Below are 23,834 nucleotides of genomic sequence, written 5' to 3' on the forward strand. Positions count from 1 at the left end.
TGTGTATACAGTGTACTTGCAATGTGACCCAGTATGTGCTGGTGGAGGTCAAAGGTCAAATTTGGGTGTCATTCCTCATGATGACCAACCACCTTGGTTTTTTTTTTAAATTAAACATTCTTTATTTTTACATAGACATTTATATTATTACACATATATACAAAAACTACCTATAACAAGAAGAATCATGACACAATCAGGAATTATATAAATGTTGCATTCTTAGTGTTTTGGCTATTTGTATTTGACAGCCTTGAAGAAAACATCTTTCCTATCTTGATGCGTCTAAAATTCTGAACGTAAATCAATCTTCATCACATCTTGTTATTATCAACTTAAAATATCTATCTAGACCTAAAAACATCTTAACCTTACACAACTAAAGCTTCATTGTAATACTAAGCAACCTGGTCTTCAACTCCCTCAGAGACGTGAGAAGGAATAAACTTGATTACCTGAGTATGCTGGGAGTGCAGGTTAGTAGCTTTCCAAATGAGAAGATGACAGAGACCGTTTTCTACCTGAAGAGTCACCCAAAACTCTCTATAACATTGGAGCATTTTCTTCAGCCTTCTGGCCCAATATCTCTGACAGACATATTTGTGAGACAGGAACTATGGAGAATTTACCTACCCTGTCTTGGCAGAGTTTGGCCATCGACTTTGCCTGCATCCAAGCTTGCTCTTTTTGGGCAGAATTCTGTTTGTGGTAGAAATGAGGACACTTTGCCTAGTGGCTTGTTTGCCACATTTGAAGTCATCTCCATAAGGAGGTTCTTTGATGCTCATCATCCTCTTTGAGGTAGGCTGGGTGTTGTCAGGAATTAACCTGTCTCATTGTCAATGAATCTTTAAAATAATAAAAAAATTTTAAAATGCCACATTCTGCATGTCTCTGAGGTTTTGAAGACCTTGTCTAACTATCCTACCTTATCTTTCTATAGAATCATATCTATCTGCTGCATCTAAGATGTATATTCTTGTGATAAAAGTAGACTAGTGATCGACATGACCATGATTTGATCAACTACCAATTAACTTGTATAACTTATTCATCCTAAACAGCCTGCAATAGCACTTTCAAAGTATTGGAAGTAAACTTTGTATTATAATTGAGTTATATGGGTACAATACCTCATATTAGAGTAGAAATATATATATATATATATATATATATATATATATATATATATATATATATATACACATACATATAATGTGTGTGAAGAATAAACTTACATCTGAATTCTATACCACTGTATCTAGAATTAAACTTATTTTGCCTCTATATACAAAATTCTATACCAGTGAATTAAAAATAACCTTGTGAGTGACAACTGAGACATTAAGTTGAAGAGTAGATTCACTAATCTACTTTTTGTTCTATCTTCCCTGTATATGGTTTTGAGTTATCGCCTCTCACTGGAACCTGGAATTTGCAGGCTAGATGGTGCTGGCTTGCCAGTGAGCCCAAGGCATCAGCCTGCCTCTGCCTTTCTATTGCTGGGATTACAGAAGCACGGAATCACACATAGCTTTTAAAATATGAGCTGGCCCTGAACTCAGCAACTGAATTATCTCTAAGTCCCCGACAAGGAGTTTCCAAGTGTTTCCCGAGGAGGATGGACTACAAATCAGAGTTACTTATGGAGTTATTATTTTACACCACACTACAACAACGCTTAAGAATCCAATCCATCTTTGAGTGCTAAACTGCAGTTTTGGAGAATCTGATTCCCTCTTATGGCCTCCTCCAGGACCAGGCATGCTTGTGGTGCAACACACACACACACACACACACACACACACAGAGAGAGAGAGAGAGAGAGAGAGAGAGAGAGAGAGAGAGAGAGAGAGAGAGAGAGAGAGAGAGAGAGAGAGAGAGAGAGAGAGAGAAAGAGAAAATAGTAATAATTTTTTAAAAATCAACAAAGGTGGAAAAAGCCCCAGTAGTCATCAAAATCGATCTGAAACAAAGGAAACAAGTCAAGATTATTGCCTGGTACTTGTCTTGCCCTGTTCTGACACACCGGTACCTTAATGGATTTACCCCTCAGAACAAACCATGACTGTCCCACTTACAGAGGAGGAGGAGAAGGAGGCTGAGGACCAGAAGTTTAAGTAATTTGCTTAGTGCATGACTAGGAAGTGTCTGGGCTTCAGAACACATGCTATAGGGAGGAGCACTTTCTCATAATCTTGGCCGAGGCAGGCTTTATCAAAATCTAAATCATTAGTTCCTCACTGGGATTAGGGTGAGGTCTGCTGGGGCGGGGCATGTTATAGGGAATCAAGACCATCAGAGCCAGGCAACCATGAGAAGAATGTGCATGGAGCGGCAGAGTAGGACCAGAACCAAAGGCCAAAGCAGGTTGAGTGTGCAGTGACTGTGTCTGGAAAGAAAGGTACCAGGAGATGCTTTGGTGATTTCAGGGACACTTCTATTCATCTTCTCCTTCCACAGTGACTGTTCTAGGGCTTGGGGCTATGGCGCTGCCTGCAATGGCTTGACTTCACCTTCTAGCAGCCAACTTTGGTTGGTAGGTGGAGCATAAGAAGTTCCAAGGTTTTGACCAGGTGACATCTCTTCCAGGACACTCGTTTGGGGATTCAGTGGAAGGTGAGTCTACCTCCCTTAAATGCATCATTTCACCTACTTTGTGTGAAGGCCTTTGAATGAAGCAAGCATTGTGGTGAGCACCTGGAACTGGCTAGGGTTCTGAGACTTTGCTTTGTTGTGAGACAGGGTTTCTCTATGCAGCTTTGTCTGTCCTTTTAATAAATGGCCTGTCACCATTTATTTGGAATGTATCAAAAGTTTCTTCTAAATTAAAAAAACATCAAATACCACCTATATAAGAATAAAGATGTCTTTTCCATTTTCTTTTCAACTTGTTATCATTGTAACAGCAATATGAATTTAAAAGCTAAATTATACTTTGTGTCAAATTTAAATTATAAAAGCATTTAAGTGTGTTTTTCTATAAGTTCAGTCACAGTGCCAAGCTTTGTATCTCAAATATGTCTGTACTGATTTCCTTGTCTTGTGTGATGAATACACACACACATACACACAGACACATAAATACACATATACACACACATACACATACCATACCCTCACCACACACACACACACACACACACACACACACACACTATACATAAACACCACACACACACATATACACAGCATACACACTACATATATACACATATACATACACACATCATATACATTTACAAAGACATATACACACATACACAATAATAGTAGATAAAATTTCACAAAGAACAACGCAGTTTCATTGTTGTAGATACTAAATGCGCAGTGTGATCCATCCAAGAAACCCCCTGCAGAATGACAGCGAGGTTGCTACAAAGGCAGCAGTAACAGGAGGCATCTCTGTTTTGTTCTTGATTGGTTTTGAGACAACTGTCTATTCTTCTGGAAAATGACAAAGTAATATCAAACAAACACAAATCCTTGGGAAGCCGGATTTGATGATTGGTTGAAAATGTGGCCTGGAGTCCTCAATGTTTGAAGTGCCTAGAAGACTCTGGGATGCATATGATGGCTGTCTAAATTTGATGGTGGTTCTGTGGTTTAAAAAGCAGGGCTTCAATTTAAATAAAAAGGAAAAAAAAAAAGGCAGTGCTTCAGTGTGTGACGGCTTCAAGGAAACAAGAAAACCCCCCTCCCATCGAGAGTGAGACTGTCAGTCATCATTAGTTTTGCTGGAAATAATATGGCAGAGTTTATTTAAATGTATTAATAAGGTTTACATTGAGGGGCTGGAGAGATGGCTCAGTGGTTTAAAGCACTCACTGGCTGCTCTTCCAGAGAACCTGGGTTCAATTCCCAGCACCCACATGGCAGCTCACAACTGTCTGTAACTCCAGTAGCAGAGGATCTGACACCCTCACACAGATAAGTATGCAAAATATATAACAATATAGTATAAAAACAAATAAAAGTGTAACTTTATTATTTTTTTTTTAAAGGAAGAGTTAGACTGTACGTACCTGTTGATTCTGAACAAAGGATGCTTACGGCCGTACCGCTTAGCAAACTCCACCGAGAAAACAGGTGTGAGGAAAAAGATGCTCTGTTTCAGCGAGCATAATGTCCCCCAAGCCATCCACACTGTGGTAAATCTGCAGAGGCAGAGGAATAGGCAAGGGAGAGGAGGGAGGAGCCAATATAGATGAACACACTTAGAAGCGAACGGTCAGCACCAGGAGGAATGGTACTAGAACTGCACTGCACTGCACTGGGGATTTTATTCAGCTGCTCTGTCACACAAAAAGTGGCCATGGGGAGATGATAGCACTGCTAATTAGCTTCACTATAGTAACCGCTTTACTATCTCCATATGTCCCCCAGCACCATGCTATAAATCTCAGATGTACACAGTAAAAAGAAACAAAGATATCAGCACAGTAAAGATGGTTGCACATACAAGGACATGCCTGTAGATAGGATACCATGCAATTTTTTAAAAATAGCCCTAATTTTTAAAATGTAAGTAGCAACAAGACATTGAACCAGATTTTTTTTTTTGCAGTTTTTGTGGTTTTATTTACACATAAATAAAACAGGCACTCAAGCCATCAACTCATTTTCTTCACTGCGTAGCCTGGCGTTGGGATTGGTGACTCTGATGGCCAGCTGTGCCACTCTTTCTACGATGGCTTTTCGGTTCTTGGAGGAAACATTGTGAGCAATCTCAGCACAGTAAGATTTGTTGCACATCAGCAGCACTTCCAGCTCCTTGACATTGTGGACCAGAACCTTCTGGAAGCCGCTAAACAGCATGTGCTTGGTCTTCTTGTTGCTCCCATAACCAATGTTGGGCATCAGGATCTGGCCCTTGAATCTTTTCTGCACCCTGTTGTCGATACCTCTGGGTTTCCACCAGTTTCGCTTAATTTTGACATATCGGTCTGACTGGTGCCTGATGAACTTCTTGGTCCTCTTGTTAACGATCTTGGGCTTCACTAGAGGCCGGAGGGCAGCCATGATGCCGCAAAGGAGATGGCAGCCACCTCGCTGGCAGCGCCGAGGAAGAAGGAAGAGCTGGAACCAGATTAAATGCCTATCATTGACTAGTGGATATAGAACATGTGGGATGTATGCACAATGGAACTTTATGTAGCTGTAAAAATGTGATACAATTTTTATGTACATATAAATTAAAATAAAATTAAAGAAGCCATAGAAAGGTGCACAAAGCTGAGAAGTGGTGGTATATGCTTTTAATCACAGAACTCTGGAGCCAGAGGCAGGAGGATCTTTGTAAATTTGAGGCCAGCCTGGTCGACAGAGCAAGTCCCAGGATATGCAAGGCTGTGTGGTGAAACTGTCTCCAAAAAAAAAAAAAGTACACAAAAATTGGATGTTGATCAAAAGAGGGATAGGAAATTATTAAATTTCTTTAGAAATTAAGAGAATTTTTTAAAATTTAAGTAGTTGATTTTTATAAACACAATTGAGTTAGAGTTAGTGAGATGGCTCGGCAGTTAAGACAGAGCCCTTTCCTTGTAAAGAACCTGGGTTCAGGAGACCTTTACATCCTCTTCTGGTCTTCATAAGTAGGGATACACACATGGTATAGAAACAGATGAGCAGGCGCATATGCACACACCTATGCGTACATTAAGCATAAGACAATTGACATTCATAGTGGACACATACAGAGAAATGGCACTTGTCCTGAGACTTACAAAGCCTTAATTACATACTGCACCAGTATATTAATAATTACAATGCACATTTATATTTATTTGTACCATCTGTTTATGTGTTTTATTCCAGTAATATCTTAGAAACATAAATGTTAGAATAATTAGTTTGCAAGCTACAGGTACAAATAAAACAATAGTGAAGGCGAGTGTAGTGGCGCAGACCCACCACCCCATCACTCAGGAGGTTAAGGATAGACAAGTGTTCAAAGCCAGCCTGAACCACACAGTGGTACCCATCTCAAAATCAACAAAGCAAGGCAAAACGACCAACAGGCAACAATGGGTGATGTGCTGTTTTTCTTTTCTTGTCTCTGCACAAAACACCTGAAAAACAAATTAAGGAACAAAGAATGTACTTTGACTCACAGTTCAAGCATACACTGTCGTGGCAGGAAGTTCCAGTCGTACAAGGAGGAGGCAGCTGGTCACCTTCCCTTTATAACCAGGGCGCAAAGAATGATGAACACTGGTGCCCCAGCTCACAGTCTCCTTTTTAGTCAGTCCAGGTCTACAAACCAGGGGATGGCACTATGTGCATTTGGGGTATGGGGGCGTGTCTTCCCACCTCAATCTACTCAAGAAAATCCTTGCCAGACAAAGCAACAAGTTTATTTCCATGGTGATTTGAATCTTATTAAGTTGACAGCGGAGTTTAACTATCACAGACAGGTCAACAGCACAAGGCAAGAGTAGAGATTAAAATTCCGGGCTCTTGGAAAGCTGCTTGATGAAGCTGATATGGGTGCATTGGGGGGGATGGAAACTCGCTCACACCACTTGCCATTGTGGCCAATATAGGAAGGGTCAAAAGGCTCTTATATGGGACTATCTGGGACAGGAGGTGGCCTGATATCCCAGCCTACAGTGAGTGTGGTACAGATAGAAGATTGCAAATGACACTGAGTCGGTTGATAAACAGTTGATCAGAAATCCCGGACCCTGGCATCCCTTGATGCCATCAGCCTGAACATTCTGTGGGTACCAGTGGTGGGAGCTGGGAGCTGTGCAGGCTTAGGAGCGGAGCTGGAGGTTTACGTGGCTGCAGACATGAAAAGCTGCTTGGAAGCTCTGTTTTATGAATCCAGCAATTCTATCAACAAAGTGTCTCACCAGACTTGGGTCTCACCTGGAGACCATCCTCAAAGCTCTAATGATGTCTAGGGAGCATCTGGAGTTTGTTTTTTTTGGGGGGGGGGAGAGGGGGACGGGGCCATACACAGCCTCAGATACAATAACCTCAGCATCAGCAGCTGAGGAGAGATTTCTGATATAATTGTGGTCTCAAGTCCAGCTGTGTCCTCTTGCCTGTATAGGTAACAGGTAAAGGCGGGGGAGGGGGTCTCATTTTCCCCACAACACTCATGGTTTAGAAAGATTGTATCTCAGTGTAGCCAGCTTCCTCAGATCTGACTAAATGCTCCTTGCTGCTCATTTTGCTTGGCCTGTTTTATCAGCCATGTTCAGCATCTCAGCCCTCAGTCCCCAGAGGCCTCTCAACAATACCTGCAGGCAGAGTCCTCGGGCCTGTGGTGCTTATTCATCTGAATGAGAGGGGTCTCCCTAAGTCCATCTGTCTGTGCACCCCTGAAGGAATACTATGCAATGCTGCTGGAGAAGACAGCGAGAAACCGGGAACTGCAGAATAAAAGCCATTCTTTTTCAATTTCATTATGTCCGGGTGGCAGGAGGCATGACAGCCGGAGTTATCACAGTGTATTATTAAATCTAAAATTGCAGTGACCGCTCAGATAAACACCTCCTCTCATGACCTGAATTGGCTCCTCATTGCTGCATATGACTAAGCACAAAATTGTCTCCGGGCTTTGTAAACCACCCTGCCTGGCCCCTTTCTAAGGACTTACTCTTCAAAACTGTATCCCACTCTGCTGCAAATCAGGTGCTACCATGAAGCAAATGACAAGAAGAGGGAGACCCAATCTCCCTTCTCTGCCCATATTTGATCCCAGTTCTCTGGCTTCCTCTTTGCTTTCGTTGCCTATTTTAGGATGAGGTTGGGAGGGTACTCACACTTTTCTACATGTCAGTGGGGACTGCTATGAAGGGGCAATGCACAGGGAGTAGTGAGTTTCTAGCAGGGACTTGAGTCTGCAGAGGCTGGAGTCTTTCTCTCCGCAAAGCGCACGGGCTGCACATGGTCTGTCCAGTCCTTGATTGATCTACTAGCAATGCCTTCTGGGGCTGGTGACTACAGCACAGTTCCCTGTGGCTCTTGGGTGAGGGTGACAATGCATAGGAGGCCACAGAGCAAAGAATCCAATTAGCAAACTGTCCTCAGCTGTCCCCAGCAACACCCACAGTGGTGGTAAGAATTGTAGTCTCCTTAAACACCCAGTTGTATTATGTGAATATGGTTTTTTTGTTTTAATCCCAGATATGGGATATGGGCTGCTTCAGTTTGTCCGCCTCCGTTAACTATAATTGTCTTGTGCTCTAGGAGGGGTGTGATTTTTGCCAGCTGCAGATGGTATAATTCTGGGAACTCCTGAGAGGGTATAAATGGGAGATCCCCGAGAGAGTCTGGGGGCTCTGACGAAGAAGGCAGCTGCTGCTCTCCACTGCTGCTCCTGGTTGCTGTTGTTGCAGTTTGATGAGGAGAAGTTGGAGGTATCCTGACAACAAAGGTTGGACGTGCCCCAAGGAACCTGACGACCCTAAAAAGCAGGAAGTCATCTAAAAACAACTCAATGCTCCTCTCCCCAATAACCTTCTGTCTCTCCTACCTGGTGTTGGAGTGATGGAAGGGATAAGGGTTGGGAGGGAGGTACAGATATTAAGAACTCCAATAAAACAGACTGACAAATATGCCAACACAGAGCTCCTCCAAGGTTCTGACCATGTGGTCCTGGCCAGCTCTCCCAAATTACCTCACTCCATTTTTCTTTGCTATATGTTTCTACATAGCTTGTCGATAAAATGCTGAATTCATAATTTCTTAACACGATGACTTGGGGGACAGGCTGCATATCAGTCTACCCCAGTTTGCCTCTCTGCAATAATTGCTTGCTTACTTTTCTTTGGAGCTTTGGCAAGGTGAATCTTACCTCTAACACAGGGAGAATTACTGTTGTCTGAGTACCTAGGAAGCCTAAACCTGTCCCTTCCAGAACTGTTTACCTAAAAGTTTGTCATCTCTCTCACATTTCTTAATAAGTTATGGCTTAGAGATCCTAGAGTCCCTATCTTGTATTTTTCCTGGCTTTTCTTTGTAAATTTCCTCCATGACTGTTACTTGTGACAGTTCATATTTGGCACATTTCAACACCAACATGGCCATGTTCTAACTTACCTACCATACATATCCTTGGAACCTAATTCTTCTCCCCAAAACAGGGTGGAATACTGGAGGTCCATACTATAGAAATGTGATGTCAACAACCATCACTGCCCTTTATCCTCAGTATTCTTTAGCATACCCATCCCTTCCACTAAGCCTTTGATGAACATCTCCGTTTCCAGGGTAACAGATGGGTTCAGAGGATGATGCTTCTGTGTCCTCCCCTAAGCACTGAACATGGGGAGGGCCCTGGGCAGAGGTCTCATCTGTCACTGGCATGGCAGGGCTTAAATGGCCAGGCCACCATCTCCTGGCCCCAAGACTAGACTCATTGGATTCCCTGCTTCTTTATGTATCCAATGTAGAGTCCCACTTTTAAATGTTGAATGGAAGTTCACTTCACATCCTTTGTTTGGTGCTTCATGAGGTTAACGAAAATAATTTATCTCTGTAGGATCTGGGATGTATTTCAATGGCAGTGTATGCTTAGCATGTTCGATGCTCTGGGTTTGATAACCAGCAGAGTGGAAAGGATGGTTTTTTTTTTCTTTCTGACGTACTTAACACGGGATTCTTCAGTGATATGAGAAAATGAGTCAACTACACTTGGAGAAGGGATGCCTTTGAGGTCCCTTTATGCTTGCCTTCTCCACCACTCTGCTTCACAGTGCAGCTCCATGACCTGGAAGGACTGAATGTAGTGGGAGGGCCAACCTTCTGCCTCTTGTAGGAGTGATAGGGTCACGGGAGTGGAGACCTGAGGAATGACTCATCTTAGACCCATGCCTAGGGATTCTTTCAGCTCTGATTGCACACTGCTGGCAATCTCTCAAAGCAGCCTTTCCTTTTTATAAAGTAGCATCATTCCTGGGAGTATTTAGGGGCAATTAGGTAGGAACTGACTGACAGTAGAAGGCACAGAACTCATTCTAGAAATGTCACATCAAGAAAGTTCGGTGCAGGGAAGTCAAATATTGATGAGAAGTGACCAGACTATTCTTCAACTGGGAGGTGGCTTGTGAGCTGTCTTATGAGGGAGGATGGGAGGAGTCATGAGAATAAGAGAATGGAGTAAAGAGAACACAGAGCAGTGTTTGTCAAGAGCAGGAATTGCCTCCCCCAGGTAGATGTGTAAATGCAATGCCCACAGGCCTTTCCCCAGAGATGGATGAAAGGTCTGAAGTGAGTTCAAGTTGCGCAGCTCACTGAGCCTTGGAACACACTTTGCCTGAGATGGTACCGAACCTATAGCTTCGGGGCCTTTGAGGACCCCGGGTTGGTCTAAATAATTTATCTAAAATAGAATCTATAAACCTGACTATTTACGACTAGTGTGGCACAGGTGATGAAGGAAGTGGAGAGGACATAGATGCAACTAGGAACCTGTCCCTTTGAATTCTTAGAGAGCAGCCGATGCAGACCAGTAACCAATGCAACCTAGAAGTATGTTCATGGGCCACCAGAACCTTCTATTTCAAAGGGAAGCTTCAATGTATATCTGAATACGAACCTCTTAAAATTTCTTAATGATAAATTGAAATTTCATTTGCATCAAATCATTCTATGAGGGCTAGAATTGGCAAGGTCATGGGGCAGAATGAAATCAGTTTTATTTTTTATTTTTATTTTATTTTATGTTTTTGAGGAAAGGTCTCACTATAAAAGCCCACGCTGGCTTCCAATTCTTAATCCTCCTGTCTCAGCTTGACCATGGCATGTTGGCACCTCATGTATCCAAACATAAATACAAAGAGGAAAATTGTGTCGCGCCCAGTAGCTAAGGATCAGCAGGAGGCTTAATAGAAAAGAAGGTCCCTAAAGAGAGGGCTTTGGGAAGATTCGTGGCCATGTGCACCTTTGAGGTGGTGGGCGAGGAGGCCTCTGACAGCATCTGTAAGGAACTTTGCCAACTGCACAAAGGGATGGGAAGCCAGAATCTGTGAGATCTGACTTGCTCCACGGGAAAAGGCTCCTCCAGGTTCCCTTGGGAATACACACTTCCTCTAGCCACCTTTTTTCCCTTAACGCATCCTTACCTTCCAGCTTCATTCATTTAAAAAGAAAAGTAAGTGTAGGTAAAGCACAAAAATTTAGAAAGGAGACATACGGGCAACCTAATGTGTTTCTGTCTAGTTTTCATACTGATACGTAAATTTACCTTTCCGTGTACTGAAGTAGCAGGAACCATTTTGGGTTCCATATCCCCAAAGAATCCAGCATGTGCTGTTCCTCTGAGTCATTGACTGTGAAAGCTGGATTTCTTTTTAACTCCATTGACCACCAGAGTAACAGGAGAGAGACAGGACCAGTCACCTAGTATACCTGTCATACCGATCCAGTTAGAGAGTGTAATTTGTTCTTTCAAATTTGGGGAGGGGGTATTTGTTTTATAACTTCAAATTGTTCTCTATTTTTTTTCCTGTTTTAAACTATACCAAAGCATTCTAGCTATTGCTGTTAACATGTAAATTATATTGCCATACATAATGTATGGTTTAACAATAACAACACAAAGATAATTTAGGTTGCATCATACTGAATAATGAAAATTCAAGTTATTTTTTTTTAAAGGAAGAAAAGACACATATGAAGTGCTTTATAGTATCTATAATAAATGCAAAGAAATCAACAAACAAAACTTGGCTTTAGCAAACTGTACATACATAAATATCTTTTTTTATACTATAACATTCAATTTTCGTCACATAAAGCTTTCCATGATCTTATTTATTACATCCAGGTTTTCTTTATACCTTAAAAAAAAGTGCCTTTCAGATTTACAGCTTGTGCTTCCAAAGCAACATTAAACTATCATGCCCCAAAGGAAAAGAGGGTAGAAAGGAAGCTGCCTTATGCTCCTAAAAATGGTACGTGCGGAGGTTCTAACGACTCCTGCGGGCTGGGTTGGTAGATTGTACGATACTGACATGGTGCCGGGGAGGAGGGGCTCTTCGGTTGATGGAGCAGCACCATAGGAAAGCTGCCCAGATGGCCCACTGGAGCCATTGGCTATGCCAAAGGCCCAGACTTCATGGGTCTATGGAACTCTGTATGTCCTTAACTTAATTTCTTTACTGTTAAGGCTCAGAGTGTCAAAGAACACTGCACCAATCCTGTTCGCCTCCTGTTGTTTACCATCCATGTCCAACGGCTTGATTTTTTTTTTTTTTTTTTTCCACACAGGGTATGGAGGAGAGCGGAAGCTGCCACAGCAGGCCTTCCCGAGAGATCAAAGTCTTCTCAGATGGCCTGGGAATGGTTTGGGCCTGGTTCCTCTCCACGCTGCCAGCACTTGTGCAGAGGACACCTGCTCCCTCAGAGTGGAGGAGGACCGTTGGTGTATCTGAGCATGGGGTGGAATGATCGGGCGAAGTTGTTGGAGAGGGCACAGCTGTAGTCTTCCTCAGACACGGGTACAAGGCAGGTGAGCCCAATAAGGAGCAACAGGAGCAGCTGAACAGGGAGGGCAGCCCGCAGGACCCGGAAGAGGAAGGCTCGACTCTCCCGTGCTGGCCTGGGTGGTTCAGAAAGGGAGGAATCGGAGCCACCTTTTGTGGACCTAAGGGAAGAATTGACATAAAGAACTGAATACAGGATGGGAGCTTTGCTTTATTTATTTATTTATTTTTCCTCCTTTGGTGCCTTCCTGGAACTTAAAGGGCCATGCGAAACACAACCCAATTTGGCATTGAGTTGCCAGCTTTTGCCCGTGTCATTTCCCAACCACCAAAATAAAGAGTTATGAGCTGTCTGCGGGCACACTTCCCCACTACCAAAGGAACAGTGGCTGGAAAGTGCACTAACTCAAAAATAAATATCCAGTCAGTCAATTAAAGGTGACAAAACGGATTCATGTTACACTCCCTTTAGTCAATTTGGTGAAAGAAATTCCACCAATAATGAAAACTTTAGGATAATTAAGGTGTAGATGTTTGATTATTATTGTTTTCTGGGGGGTTTCAGAACATCAGAAACACTGTTAGACAAAATTAATTCTCGGAACCCCACAGTGTGCCACTTCCAAGCATCCCACATATGGTCAAATCTATGTCGCATAAGGATAAAAATGCCCCCAGTCATGCTGCTCAGACCCAGGAAAGGCACCCCAACCTCAGAGCATGCCCTGGTCCCGTCTTGCACCACGCCAGCATCTGGTCCTGTGTAAGTGGTTTCAAAGCTGCACAGAGGACCGCAATGGACTCTGTCTTCTTTTCACATCAGTCATTAACGCTTTGTTGGGTTACTTGTGGAAACAGCTAAGAATGGTTTCTTACAAGAACTATTCTATGGGCATGTACATCTAACAGCACCCTGTGAGCAGAAGGTAACAGGTGTACAAGAAGAAGTGTCCCTGGGGACCTGGTCTGGATTCCCTCACAAGTTCAGTATAATTAAACAGAAGGATACGGAATGCTCTGTTCGGAAAAGAGGATGTAAAACCTGTGTTGGTAAATCTGCAAGTTTAGATTCTAAAAAAAAAAAAAAAAAAAAAAATACGATGTTTGTAGCTTTCCCAGTTGGCTGTGAATTTCTGAAGCTGGATTACCTGAGATTAGTGGAGAAGGGGGGTTAGCACCTGAGAAGATAAGTGTTAAAACACAAGCACAGGTGTAATCTTCTTAAGGGTACAGAGGAACCATGGAAACATGCTATTAAGATGTAAGAGGAGTCGAGGAGAGAGGCTCGTGCTGAAGTCCTAAGCATTCACACTGCCCCATGTCTCTAGTATGGTTTTGAAGTACTTGGAGGGGAAAGAAAAATCACTGGCCTAAACTAAAACCTCACTTCTTGTGTTTTCTATTTTTTTTATGTTTCTTTTTATAACATGTACATTTAGATTATTACACATAAATAAAATAAACTACACACAGCAGGAAGAACCACAAGACAATCAGGAATTATAGAAATGTTACATTCATAGTGATTTGGCTCTTTGTATTTGGCAAACTTGAAGTAAACCTCTTTCCTATCTTGTTGGGTCTAAATTTCTGAATGAAAATCAATATCTATCATGTCTCATCTCTATTAACTTAAAACATTTATCTTGATCTAAAAACATCTTAACCCCTAACCAACTAAGCTTAATTGTAAGACTAAGCTATCTGGTCTTCAACCCTATCAGAGACTTGAGAAGAAATAAAATTTAAATACTTGGGTGAACTGGAAGTGCAGGCTAGCAGCTTCCAAAATAAAAAAATGATTGAGACAGTTTACTGCTTGAACAGTCACCCAACACTCTCTATAATGTTGGAGCATCATCTTCAGCCTTCTAGCCCAATATATCTGATAGACATATTTGTGAGGCAGGAACTATTGAGGGCTTTCTTAACCTGCCTTGGCAGAGTTTGGCCATCGACTCTGCCTGCGTCTAAGCTTGCCCATTTTTAGGTGCCTCTGTTGTTGCTACCTATCAGCTTCCAGGGCAGCGTTGTAGAAAGCTTCTGATCCCAATTGGTCAGCATTTCAGACTGTCCCACACAGGACTCCTATTAAGCCTGGAATTTCTCAACATTTAGGAACTGGACCACAAATGCTATCCCTGGCTTGCTTAACCATTTCCCTATTTTTTTTTTTTTTTTTTTGTCCCCTTCAAAGGTATTATTTGTCCTAAATCAGCCTGAAGAAACCTTAAGAGAATGATGTCCCATTTCCTCTAAGGGGGATTGGGTAGGTTTCTGTTTACTCTCTTGGTATAAAGATACCTATGTTCATCAGGAGTTGGTTATAAGTTATTATTAGTCTTATACAGAGAGAAAAACTAGGTTGGACTCAGGGACATCTCTCTTTTCCTTTATCTTTCTTTTATAGGTAAGGAGAAAGGAACTGAAAAGAAAGAAAAGGAGGATATAAAAATATACAAGGAGGATAGAACAAAAGGTAAATTATTGAATCTACTCCTCAACTCAAGGCCTTAATTGTTACTCAGAAATAAGGTTATTTTTAATTCATTGGTTTAGAATTTTGTATATTGATGCAAAATAAGTATAATTCTGATACACTGGGATAGAATTAAAATCTAAGATTATTTTTCATACACATATACACATAGACTATATATATTCTAATATGAGGTATTATACCCATCCAACTAAATTATAAAACAAGGTTTACTTCTAATACCTTGAAAGTGGTACTACAGCCTATTTAGGATAATTAAGTAATACAAACTAATTGTTAGTTGAACAAATCATGGTCATGTCAAATACTAGTCTGATTTTATCACAAGAATATATATCCTAGGTCTAACAGATATGATTATACAGATATATAAGGTAAAATAGTTAAATAAGGTCTTCAAAAGCCTCAGAGAACTATAGAATATGGCATTTAAAGATTTTTTAAATTATTCTAAAGATTCTTTGACTACAAGACAAGTTATCTCCCGGCAACACCCAGCTTACCTCACTTCTTCCTGAGGCCTCAACTAAAGGCAGTGCAACCCTGTCAACTCATCTTGCCTCTGTGTGAGCCTCTTCAAGTCAGGCAAGGCATCTTCTAGTTTTCCAACTCTATGTTCTATATGACTTACAGTGTTTACTAATTTGTCAATTATAACAGGCCCCAAACTGAGAGGCCAAAAGAGTTCCATCACCATCTAGTGGGAAAATTCCTTGACTGCCCTTATGCCAAACCTATTAAATTATTCGTAATGAGCTACATGGTAGAAAATGTACATTTTAAGGATAAGCAGTAAAGCATAAAGTATGTTATGTACCTTACCAAGGGAAGGGGGACTAGAAACTTCCACAGCTACTCAATTATAAATATTTTTGCCTAGGTAGTGCCGCATATGTAACCATTCTCCTCACTTTATAGGAAAGTAGTTAAGGAGAGTTAACCTTTATTCTGAAAACCACTAGGCAACATTCTAAGCATCCTCATTTGATTCCCCACACAGACATCTGAGGTATGTACTCACAAGCTTCATTTAAGGTTCACAGAATGAAGGCTCAAGTTTATATCACTAGGAAGGAGCACAGTGAAGGAAATCACCTGAGACTTCAATGATCAAAATTTGGACTCGCTATAAGAATCAGTGTGTGTGTGTGTGTGTGTGTGTGTGTGTGTGTGTGTGTGTGTGTGTGTGTGTGTACATTTTTGTGTATGTATGGGTAGTTGTGGAACCAAATGTTGCTATCAGGTGTCTTCCTCTGATGTTCTCCTTTCTATGCTTTTGTGACAGGGTCTCTCACTGAATCTAAGCTCATGGACTTGCCATACTAGTTGAGCAATAAGATGCAGAGATCCTTCTGCCTCTGCATCCTCAGCACCAGGATTGCGTGTGTACTTTTCACTAAGATGCTGAGCATCTAAATAAGAGCCTCATGTTTGTGCAGCAAGCACATGACCAACTGAGCTATCTCCCCAGCCCCAGAACTGACTCTCACAGTAGCCAAATTACACATTTTTTTAGAAAATCTATTGAGATCTTCCCCAGATCCCTTCCCACCTTGATATACTATGATCTATTGATTGGTGACATGAATGACAGGCATACAGGTCACATGTATGTCTCATTTATTTCACATGTAAAAATAAATAATAATGCTTGCACCCTAAAATATTGGGAAGTTGTTTTCTTGAGTTTAAGATCAATGTTTCTAGTCAAAAGGGCATTTGTCACATGCCATTATATCACTATAAGGGGACTATGTTTCCGGGAAGTTGCGTAATACACAGGTAGCCACACCTATTTCTCTGGCCTTCCTTTTCTTGTTTTCAAAGATGACGGATGACTTAGCATATTAAATACTGAAGCCATCTTTTCTTTGATGGCTTATAGATTCAATGGTTTGCTTTAAAGTATCCTGAGAAATAACGGAATAATAGGATAGGACAGACCCTGGGATGATTCTTTCTTTGGTGTGATTTTTTTTTAGTATGTGTTGATGTGAAAATAGTCCCTGACAGACAACATTGACCCCTGGAGCTGGATAAGTGACAGCACAATGACAGGAGAAAACCCTCCATTTCTAACGGATGTGTTTCCATCAGGAGACATTTAGACATTTTAGTGATGGGCAAAGGCCCACGAGCAATTGATAACTGTAGTGATGGGCAAAGGCCCATGAGCAATTGATAACTCAGACAGATCTGGATAGTCCCTCTCTGTCAATTATTAGCTTCTGTGAGGTCAAAGAGCAGCATCAAAACAGATGGTTTTGTCATGTCCAGTTCATTCCTAAAGAGAACTAGAAAGGTCATCGTTTGGAGAGCATGGGTTCTCAAGTGACAGACTCTTTTGAAGGACACGGCACATTTAACAACATCAGAGCAATCTTCATTAAAATGTAACTGTCACCTGACTTGACTGTTGAAGAATGCCACCCTAGGGAGAACTAATGGGCTGAAGTTGGGACAAAGAGGACACACAGTACTTAGTGGCCGTCAGGGCAGTTGTCTAAATGGCTAATCTGCTAACTGAGAGAAGTGCCCACCCCACCTGGAGTAACTACTAGAATTTCCAAAGTTTCAAAGTTGCTTCATCAAAGCGGCTCTGTCTTAGAGATTTTAGTACCAATACGTTAATGATCTCAAAATAAAGGGGTACTTTTTAATATTAACTTATTGACCTAAGATCATGCGAGTTTCAAGAGCCCTGGGAAATTCAACAGAAGTCAGACATAGGTGGCAAGAGATCTGGTTCACAGTCCTTGTTCACCAGTGTCTGTATAGATGTGGGTGACAGTGTAGACTGCATTTGCACAGGAAAACTTAAATGTGTGACTCCACCCGAAGAACTAAATTAATGGAGATATATTTATGTAATTTTTGTCTAGACTATCGTGTGCTTATTCTCTATAAGTAAAGATATATCCTGTTCCCCTCTTCTATTTCTTTCAAACTGATGGGTAAATGATTGCTTTGTCGCTTTTCTATAACACGTATTCACTTATGGAGAGAGAAGAACAGTAAAGGAGGGATCGGAGAATAAAAACACATGACACAAAGGAAGTACACGTGACAGGAGAATTGAGGGGCCTGAGAATCTCAATACAGTGGGCCACTTATTTTCAAATTCTACAGGTCCTAGGAAGATATAAAGAAATAATCCCATGCATACACCCAATAGAGCTGAGGGGAAAGATATTTTCAGTTTGTTTTGGCACTTGTTAGACATGATAAAAAAAAATTTGATATACCAGAAATTTCTAGGTGTCCATCTATGATCGTTGAACTCCAGCACTTTTGGATAAGTGGCTCAGAAGACACATTGCAAGAATCAATTGACACCTCTATTAATCCCTTATTCCAAATTGAGCATTCACCTGGTCCTATGCACATACTGCCTGATTTACCCTACTGTGGACATCCCGTGGTAGAGAGGTCTGTCTTCACGATGGTAGTAGCTTCTAGAGTGGTGTGAGAATTCTGGTAACACTTCTAATCCCTTGTCCTTGTCTGAAAGCTGAGGGCTCTAGCCACGTCATGGGGCTTTGAGGCTAACTGAGGTAATGCATACAGTGCTTAGCATGGTGCTTGAACCACATTCAGTACTAAATAAATGCCAGCGCCTGATAGTTATTCACTGCATGACTACACTGAGGTGTACTGAGTGGCATCGCTGGGAACTCTTGAGTTCAGCCTTTTTCTCAGGAAAACAGTTCTGATTTACTAACTGTGTTTTCAAAGATATTATTTCCCAACCTGCTTGACTCCTTCCCCGTGAATGCTGGGACAGCTTACTTCAAAAGAATAAAAGAGAAGCCTGTTGGTGTCCCACCCCACAGTTGTCCTGGGGCATGAAGGCAGCTGGCCACATAAAGGCAGCTGCATTATGCTGAGGCTCTTTGGATGCTTTGAATATGTGGGTTTCCAGGAAGTCTCCAACAGAAGGAAATGGAAAACAAATTTCACCAGAATCTGAATAGCACTTATTAGCACTTCCTAGTGAAGAAGCAAAAGAAAACCCCACTGGCTTGCTTGAATATATTTGACCACTTTGAACCAATTTGAAAGGATGCCTTCTTTCTTTTTTAAAATTTTATTTACCTTTTATTTTATGGGCATTGGTGTTTTGTCTGCATGTGTGTCTATGAGCATCAGATATTGGAGTTACAGACAGTTGTGAGCTGCCATGTGGGTGCTGGGATTTGAACCTGGGTCCTCTGGAGGAGCATTCAGTGCTCTTAACCACTGAGCCATCTCACCACTCCTACCAGGACTTCAGCCAATCCTTTTTAACTCCTGTGCCTTCTCAATTCTCTCTGTAGAAGGTGCCAAACCAAAGGCCTCTGTCTCTCACTGTTCTCAGCTAAAGGGTGAAGTCATCGTTCATCTAACCTCACACAGGGCAAAGAATCACAGTCTTCCATCTTGCTGAAAACTAGTATACAGCTTCCCAGGTTTCAACCATTACTCATCATGCATATCATCTGTACGGAGGGCTTTTTGGTGACAGGCTTACCAAATCTTAAGTCAGATGCTGGTAAAAGGGACCAGCTGGACCACAAACGGTGTTACTCTGAAGCCACAATTCCATGTGCTGTTTCTTATCGTTTCAGCAAGATCTTTGGAAGTTTCTTGTAATTGGTTCTAGGAATCTCTGGGTTCTGATACATTGCAAATCTTTTAGTGGAAGAAACCATCGTGTATTGATTTTATAGGTCTCGGGCCCAGACAATGTAGGCTCTGAGTAAACCAGTGGTCTCTATCCAATTAGACTATTATAATATTCAATGAGAACATGGGATTGCTAACTTAAAATTCAAGAAATATCTAACAGGTGAGGACATAGTTAACATTGAGTTGAAACAACAACAAAATATAGCCTCTTCGTTCAAACCAATACCTTTCCAAATTAGTTCCTTTTTGGTCTGAGAACACAGATCTGTCCCTGAATCACATGCTTCTTCAATAACCATTTGGATTTGCTGGACCAGTGCAAGATCAAACACAGGGCATCTCCAGTTTCATGCCAGGGAACACCATGACAGCCTAGACTCTAAGAGAAGCTTGCTTCCCCTCTGCACTCACTGTCAGGGTTGAGTGCACCCAATCTAAGGTGCCACGGGACTAGGAAGCCCCAGAATGGCAGCCATAGGCTGTCTGCCAAGGTGTTTGATGGAGCATGTCATCCAGGTGTAGTTTCTTTGTAATCTATTCCCTCCCGAATAACCAAGGGGGCACTGGTGAATCATCAGAAAGATGTTAATTAGCAATGCTGAGCAGAACAGAGCCGATAGGAGCTTCGTGGATAGTGCAGTGAGAATGCAGCTGACCCATTGGCAAAAGCCCTGTTAGGAGGCACATGGAAGCAACCGACGCCCTAAGAAACAATGCCTTAGACATATTCAGAAGGCCTATGTGGCAGCCTAAAATAATTAGGGGAGCAGATAGATTTGGTATTTGTGAACCAACGGGTGATAGAGTTACTCTTGCTATCGCCTAACAGCTCCCCCTCCCTATCACCAGCATCACTTGGGTCAGTCAGAAGACTGGACCTGGGGTTTTCTCAAAGGAATCTGTGGGATGCCTTCTCCTCCCACCATTTTTGGGAGAAGGGGAATTATATAATACAATGCTGCCTATAGGATGTGACCGCTTTTTCTATAGGCGGCTAAGAGGCTATAAGAACACCCACAAATGTCTATCCTTAACATCCTAAGTTCCAGGGGGGTTTATTCCGCACTTCCTTCTTGCTATTTTAGTACAGATTGTTAAAAACAAAAACAAAACCACAACATTGTTTTCAACACCCCCCCCCCCAAAAAAAAAGAAAAACCAAGGGGCGGGGAATACAGTAAAAGGAGGCTTGAAACATATAATCTGTAACCTCAGCTGAGTGAGGCTGGCCACAGAAAATAGCCAGCCCTGCAGTGCTGCCGACACAGCTGGTAAAGCAAAACTACTACTGAGTTGTAGTAGTGCATTTTCTCATCTCCCCCTTCCTTGTAGGCATTTAGATTTTTTTCTCAGTGGTGATAAGTTTCCAAGAGGGGCAGATATTTCATAGGGAACTGCCTGCAACTGGAATGAAAACCAAGCTACAAGAACAATATTTTCATTTCAAAAAAAAAAAAAAAAAAAAAAAGAAAGAAAGAAAGAGAAAAAAAAGGAAGAAAGAAAAAAAATTTCTGGAAAAAAATAAGCTAAGTTGTGGGAGGGCAGAGGCATACAGACATCACAAAAACAACAGAAAAGGCGAAGCATTGCTAACTGCAGGCACATTAGGGACTTCAGAGGCAAGCCTGAGGTATGGTGGCAGTGGTGACAACTGTGGGGCATCAGCTCTCAGGAGGCCACTAAAGAGGGCAAGAGCTGGCCCTGGATTCAGAGCGAAAGGGCTCACCAAGTGGGAGGAAGGTGAGTGGCTGAGTGCGCTGACTGGAGAAGGGTGATAGTGCGGGCGAGCAGAAGAGTCTAGAAAAGTACTTTGTGATTTTAAATGAACACCAAAATTAGGCTTTGCCATTTTGAAAAATCTAAAACCCACAATCTGGATAAAACAGAAGGGTAAAATAAAAAAAAAATGGGGATGTTAGTATATTTTATGCAGATTTGTGGGTTCTGTGAGTCATGAAGTAATTCATTGATCAATTATCTGCCTTATTGTAAAATCTAGAAGGAAAGAGGATGATAAAAATCTGCCATGAATTAACGGCAGTTGTGCCACTATGAATCACATATTCATGGACACACAGAGCATCCTTTGATTAACAGGACCAGACGGGGTAAATACAGGGAAACACACTTTTGATGGAAGATGGATATCATGCACTGTGAGATTTACCTATTCTCTACAGAGAGACGTGTCACCCAATTTACTGGGAAAGGGTGAAACATGGCCGCTACCCTGAGGCACACCAGATTAGGGGTCTCCCTATATCATGGGCAATTTTTATCATCCTCTTGGGGTTCTAGAACAGGTGGAAACCAGGAGAACAAGGTACCTGCTCTTTGGGCTGCTGACAGAGGGTCCAGGCTGTGACAGACTACATTTGCCTCGTGGCTGTTTGCAATGAACAGGGGGTAAAGAAAGAAGAGAATGTTCAGTCCAGGCAAATAAAGACAAGCTAACCAATGAAAACAACTGAGAGGGCAGCAAAGGGCAAACAAACCAAACGCAATGATCGGTACCCATGGATTAAGGAAACTGGCTTTTCTTCAGTGGAAGGAGTAGGATAGACACATATTTACGGTATCAGCCATTAATTTACCATGAGCTGAGATTGTGGCATGTGCCCACAGTGGGCACAGCCTCTCCCAGTTCTCCTGGCAGAAGCACAGATGATCTGTGTTGCCTAAGATGCTCTGTGCATTTAGTGATTCTAAACGTAGCATTCACTCTATCACTCTGCATACTTCAGTGGTAATTCACACGGGCTTTTGCATTTTGGCAACTTTGAAGGCACGGAGCCCATAGTAAGAATTTTAACAGTAAACAAACACGAAGCCCAACACACTCAAGATATATCAGGCCTAAAATTTGAATCGAAAAGCCAGTATTCCTTCACATTCTTGAACTAGGATCTATAGGAAACTAGTGAATGTCGGTTAAAAAAAAAACAAAAAACAAAAACAAAAACAAAACAAAATTCTAATAAGGATAACATATGTGTCAGCATAGAACGTAAGTATATATGACAAAAATACAAATGAGATCATTACTTCTAAAATCTAAGGGGAAATGGAATGAATATACTTATAAAGCCAGACAAGAAAAAAGTCAAACAAAAAATAAAAGCAAGCTCCTAATTACACAGAGAATGGAGGTACAGTTGGGAGCAGGGGCCAATTTGCCCTTTATCCTCTGTATGCTCTGGTGAGGCAGTTCTTACCACCGGCCATATATGGGGTTGGTTTGAGTAGTGGTGCTCTCAGGGTTAGGACCCCGAAGCCTTTGGGCATCATCACCCAGAAGCCCCTTTGTTTGAGAATCAATGCAACTGCATCTGTCTTTATCCACTCAGTCAACTCACAAGATGCTCACAAGTCACCCTGTTGTTTGAGGCACCCACCTTCAGGGCACGACACCCACTTCTGTTTAGTGGACATGCTGGTGGTAATTGGAAGGAAGGAGCCACCAAGGGTATGCATGAGCACCATTTCTAGAAATGGCCATTTAAGAAAAAAAGTAAAAAGCTACATGTGGTGCTCATTAAAAGAAAAGAGGGAAAAAACAGAAAAATCACTTTTTTTTGTTTTTTTAATTGCTGAGAACATGCTACAAGGCTGGAGACATAAATTTACATGGGTGAATGCCCTTTCCTGTTTGGGAGTTCCTGTTTTGAGCCTGTGGACCCTGTAGACACAAAACCTGTCACACCTCACAGTGCCCACCCATGGACCAGTCAGAAAGGGCCAGCAGAAAGTTACCGATTTCTGTCTGTTTGGGGTACTTCTTCCTGATGTAGGACTCACGGATCCTGAGGTGTCCACTTCATCTGCAGAAGACCATGAAGACAAATCCTGCAAGAGAAAAGGATGCATTCGACAACTACACGTCCCAGAGCACCTGGGGGCTCTGTTTACACTGAGCATTTCCCACCTCAGCCCTCTGCACCTTCATCTCTACATCTCCATCATAAAGATCAGACTATGCCTGGGCAATCCTGATTCAGATGATGACAAGAACAAAACCTAATTCTTCTAGTTTATTGGGATTTCTTGGCATAAGCTTGGTCCTTCTGGGAAACATAGCTAGTGTTTTATTTTTGTGGCTTCGTTATCTTCTTAGTGACATGGGCAGAAGTGAGTTGATACTGGCTTGGGGGCTGGCGGGGTGGTGAGAAAAGTCCTCTTTACAAGTACAGGTCACTCAGGACAGACAGAATGACAGAATCCAATTC

At 41.9% G+C, this 23,834-nt stretch overlaps 2 protein-coding genes across 6 annotated transcripts in view; both read right to left on the minus strand.

Moving 5' to 3' along the window:
• Window positions 1-4,605: 4,605 nt before the first annotated feature.
• On the minus strand, window positions 4,606-5,073 carry LOC127205075 (60S ribosomal protein L32-like). Its single transcript, XM_051164234.1, has one exon. The coding sequence runs from the start codon at window positions 5,020-5,022 to the stop codon at window positions 4,606-4,608; it is 417 nt and encodes a 138-aa protein (XP_051020191.1). The 5' UTR covers window positions 5,023-5,073.
• Window positions 5,074-12,282: 7,209 nt separating this feature from the next.
• Syne1 (spectrin repeat containing nuclear envelope protein 1) overlaps window positions 12,283-23,834 on the minus strand; it is a 454,246-nt gene continuing 442,694 nt past the window's right edge. For all 5 annotated transcript variants that reach the window (XM_051164670.1, XM_051164671.1, XM_051164672.1 and 2 more), the window contains 3 exons: window positions 23,362-23,454; window positions 21,936-21,994; window positions 12,283-12,601 (listed from right to left, as the gene is read on the minus strand). In XM_051164670.1, coding sequence (XP_051020627.1) covers window positions 12,358-12,601; window positions 21,936-21,994; window positions 23,362-23,454 — 396 coding nt within the window. In that variant the 3' untranslated portion in view covers window positions 12,283-12,357. The remainder of the gene's footprint in view (window positions 12,602-21,935; window positions 21,995-23,361; window positions 23,455-23,834) is intronic.

This window comes from Acomys russatus, chromosome 21, assembly GCF_903995435.1.
Source record: "Acomys russatus chromosome 21, mAcoRus1.1, whole genome shotgun sequence".
Taxonomy (NCBI): domain Eukaryota; kingdom Metazoa; phylum Chordata; class Mammalia; order Rodentia; family Muridae; genus Acomys; species Acomys russatus.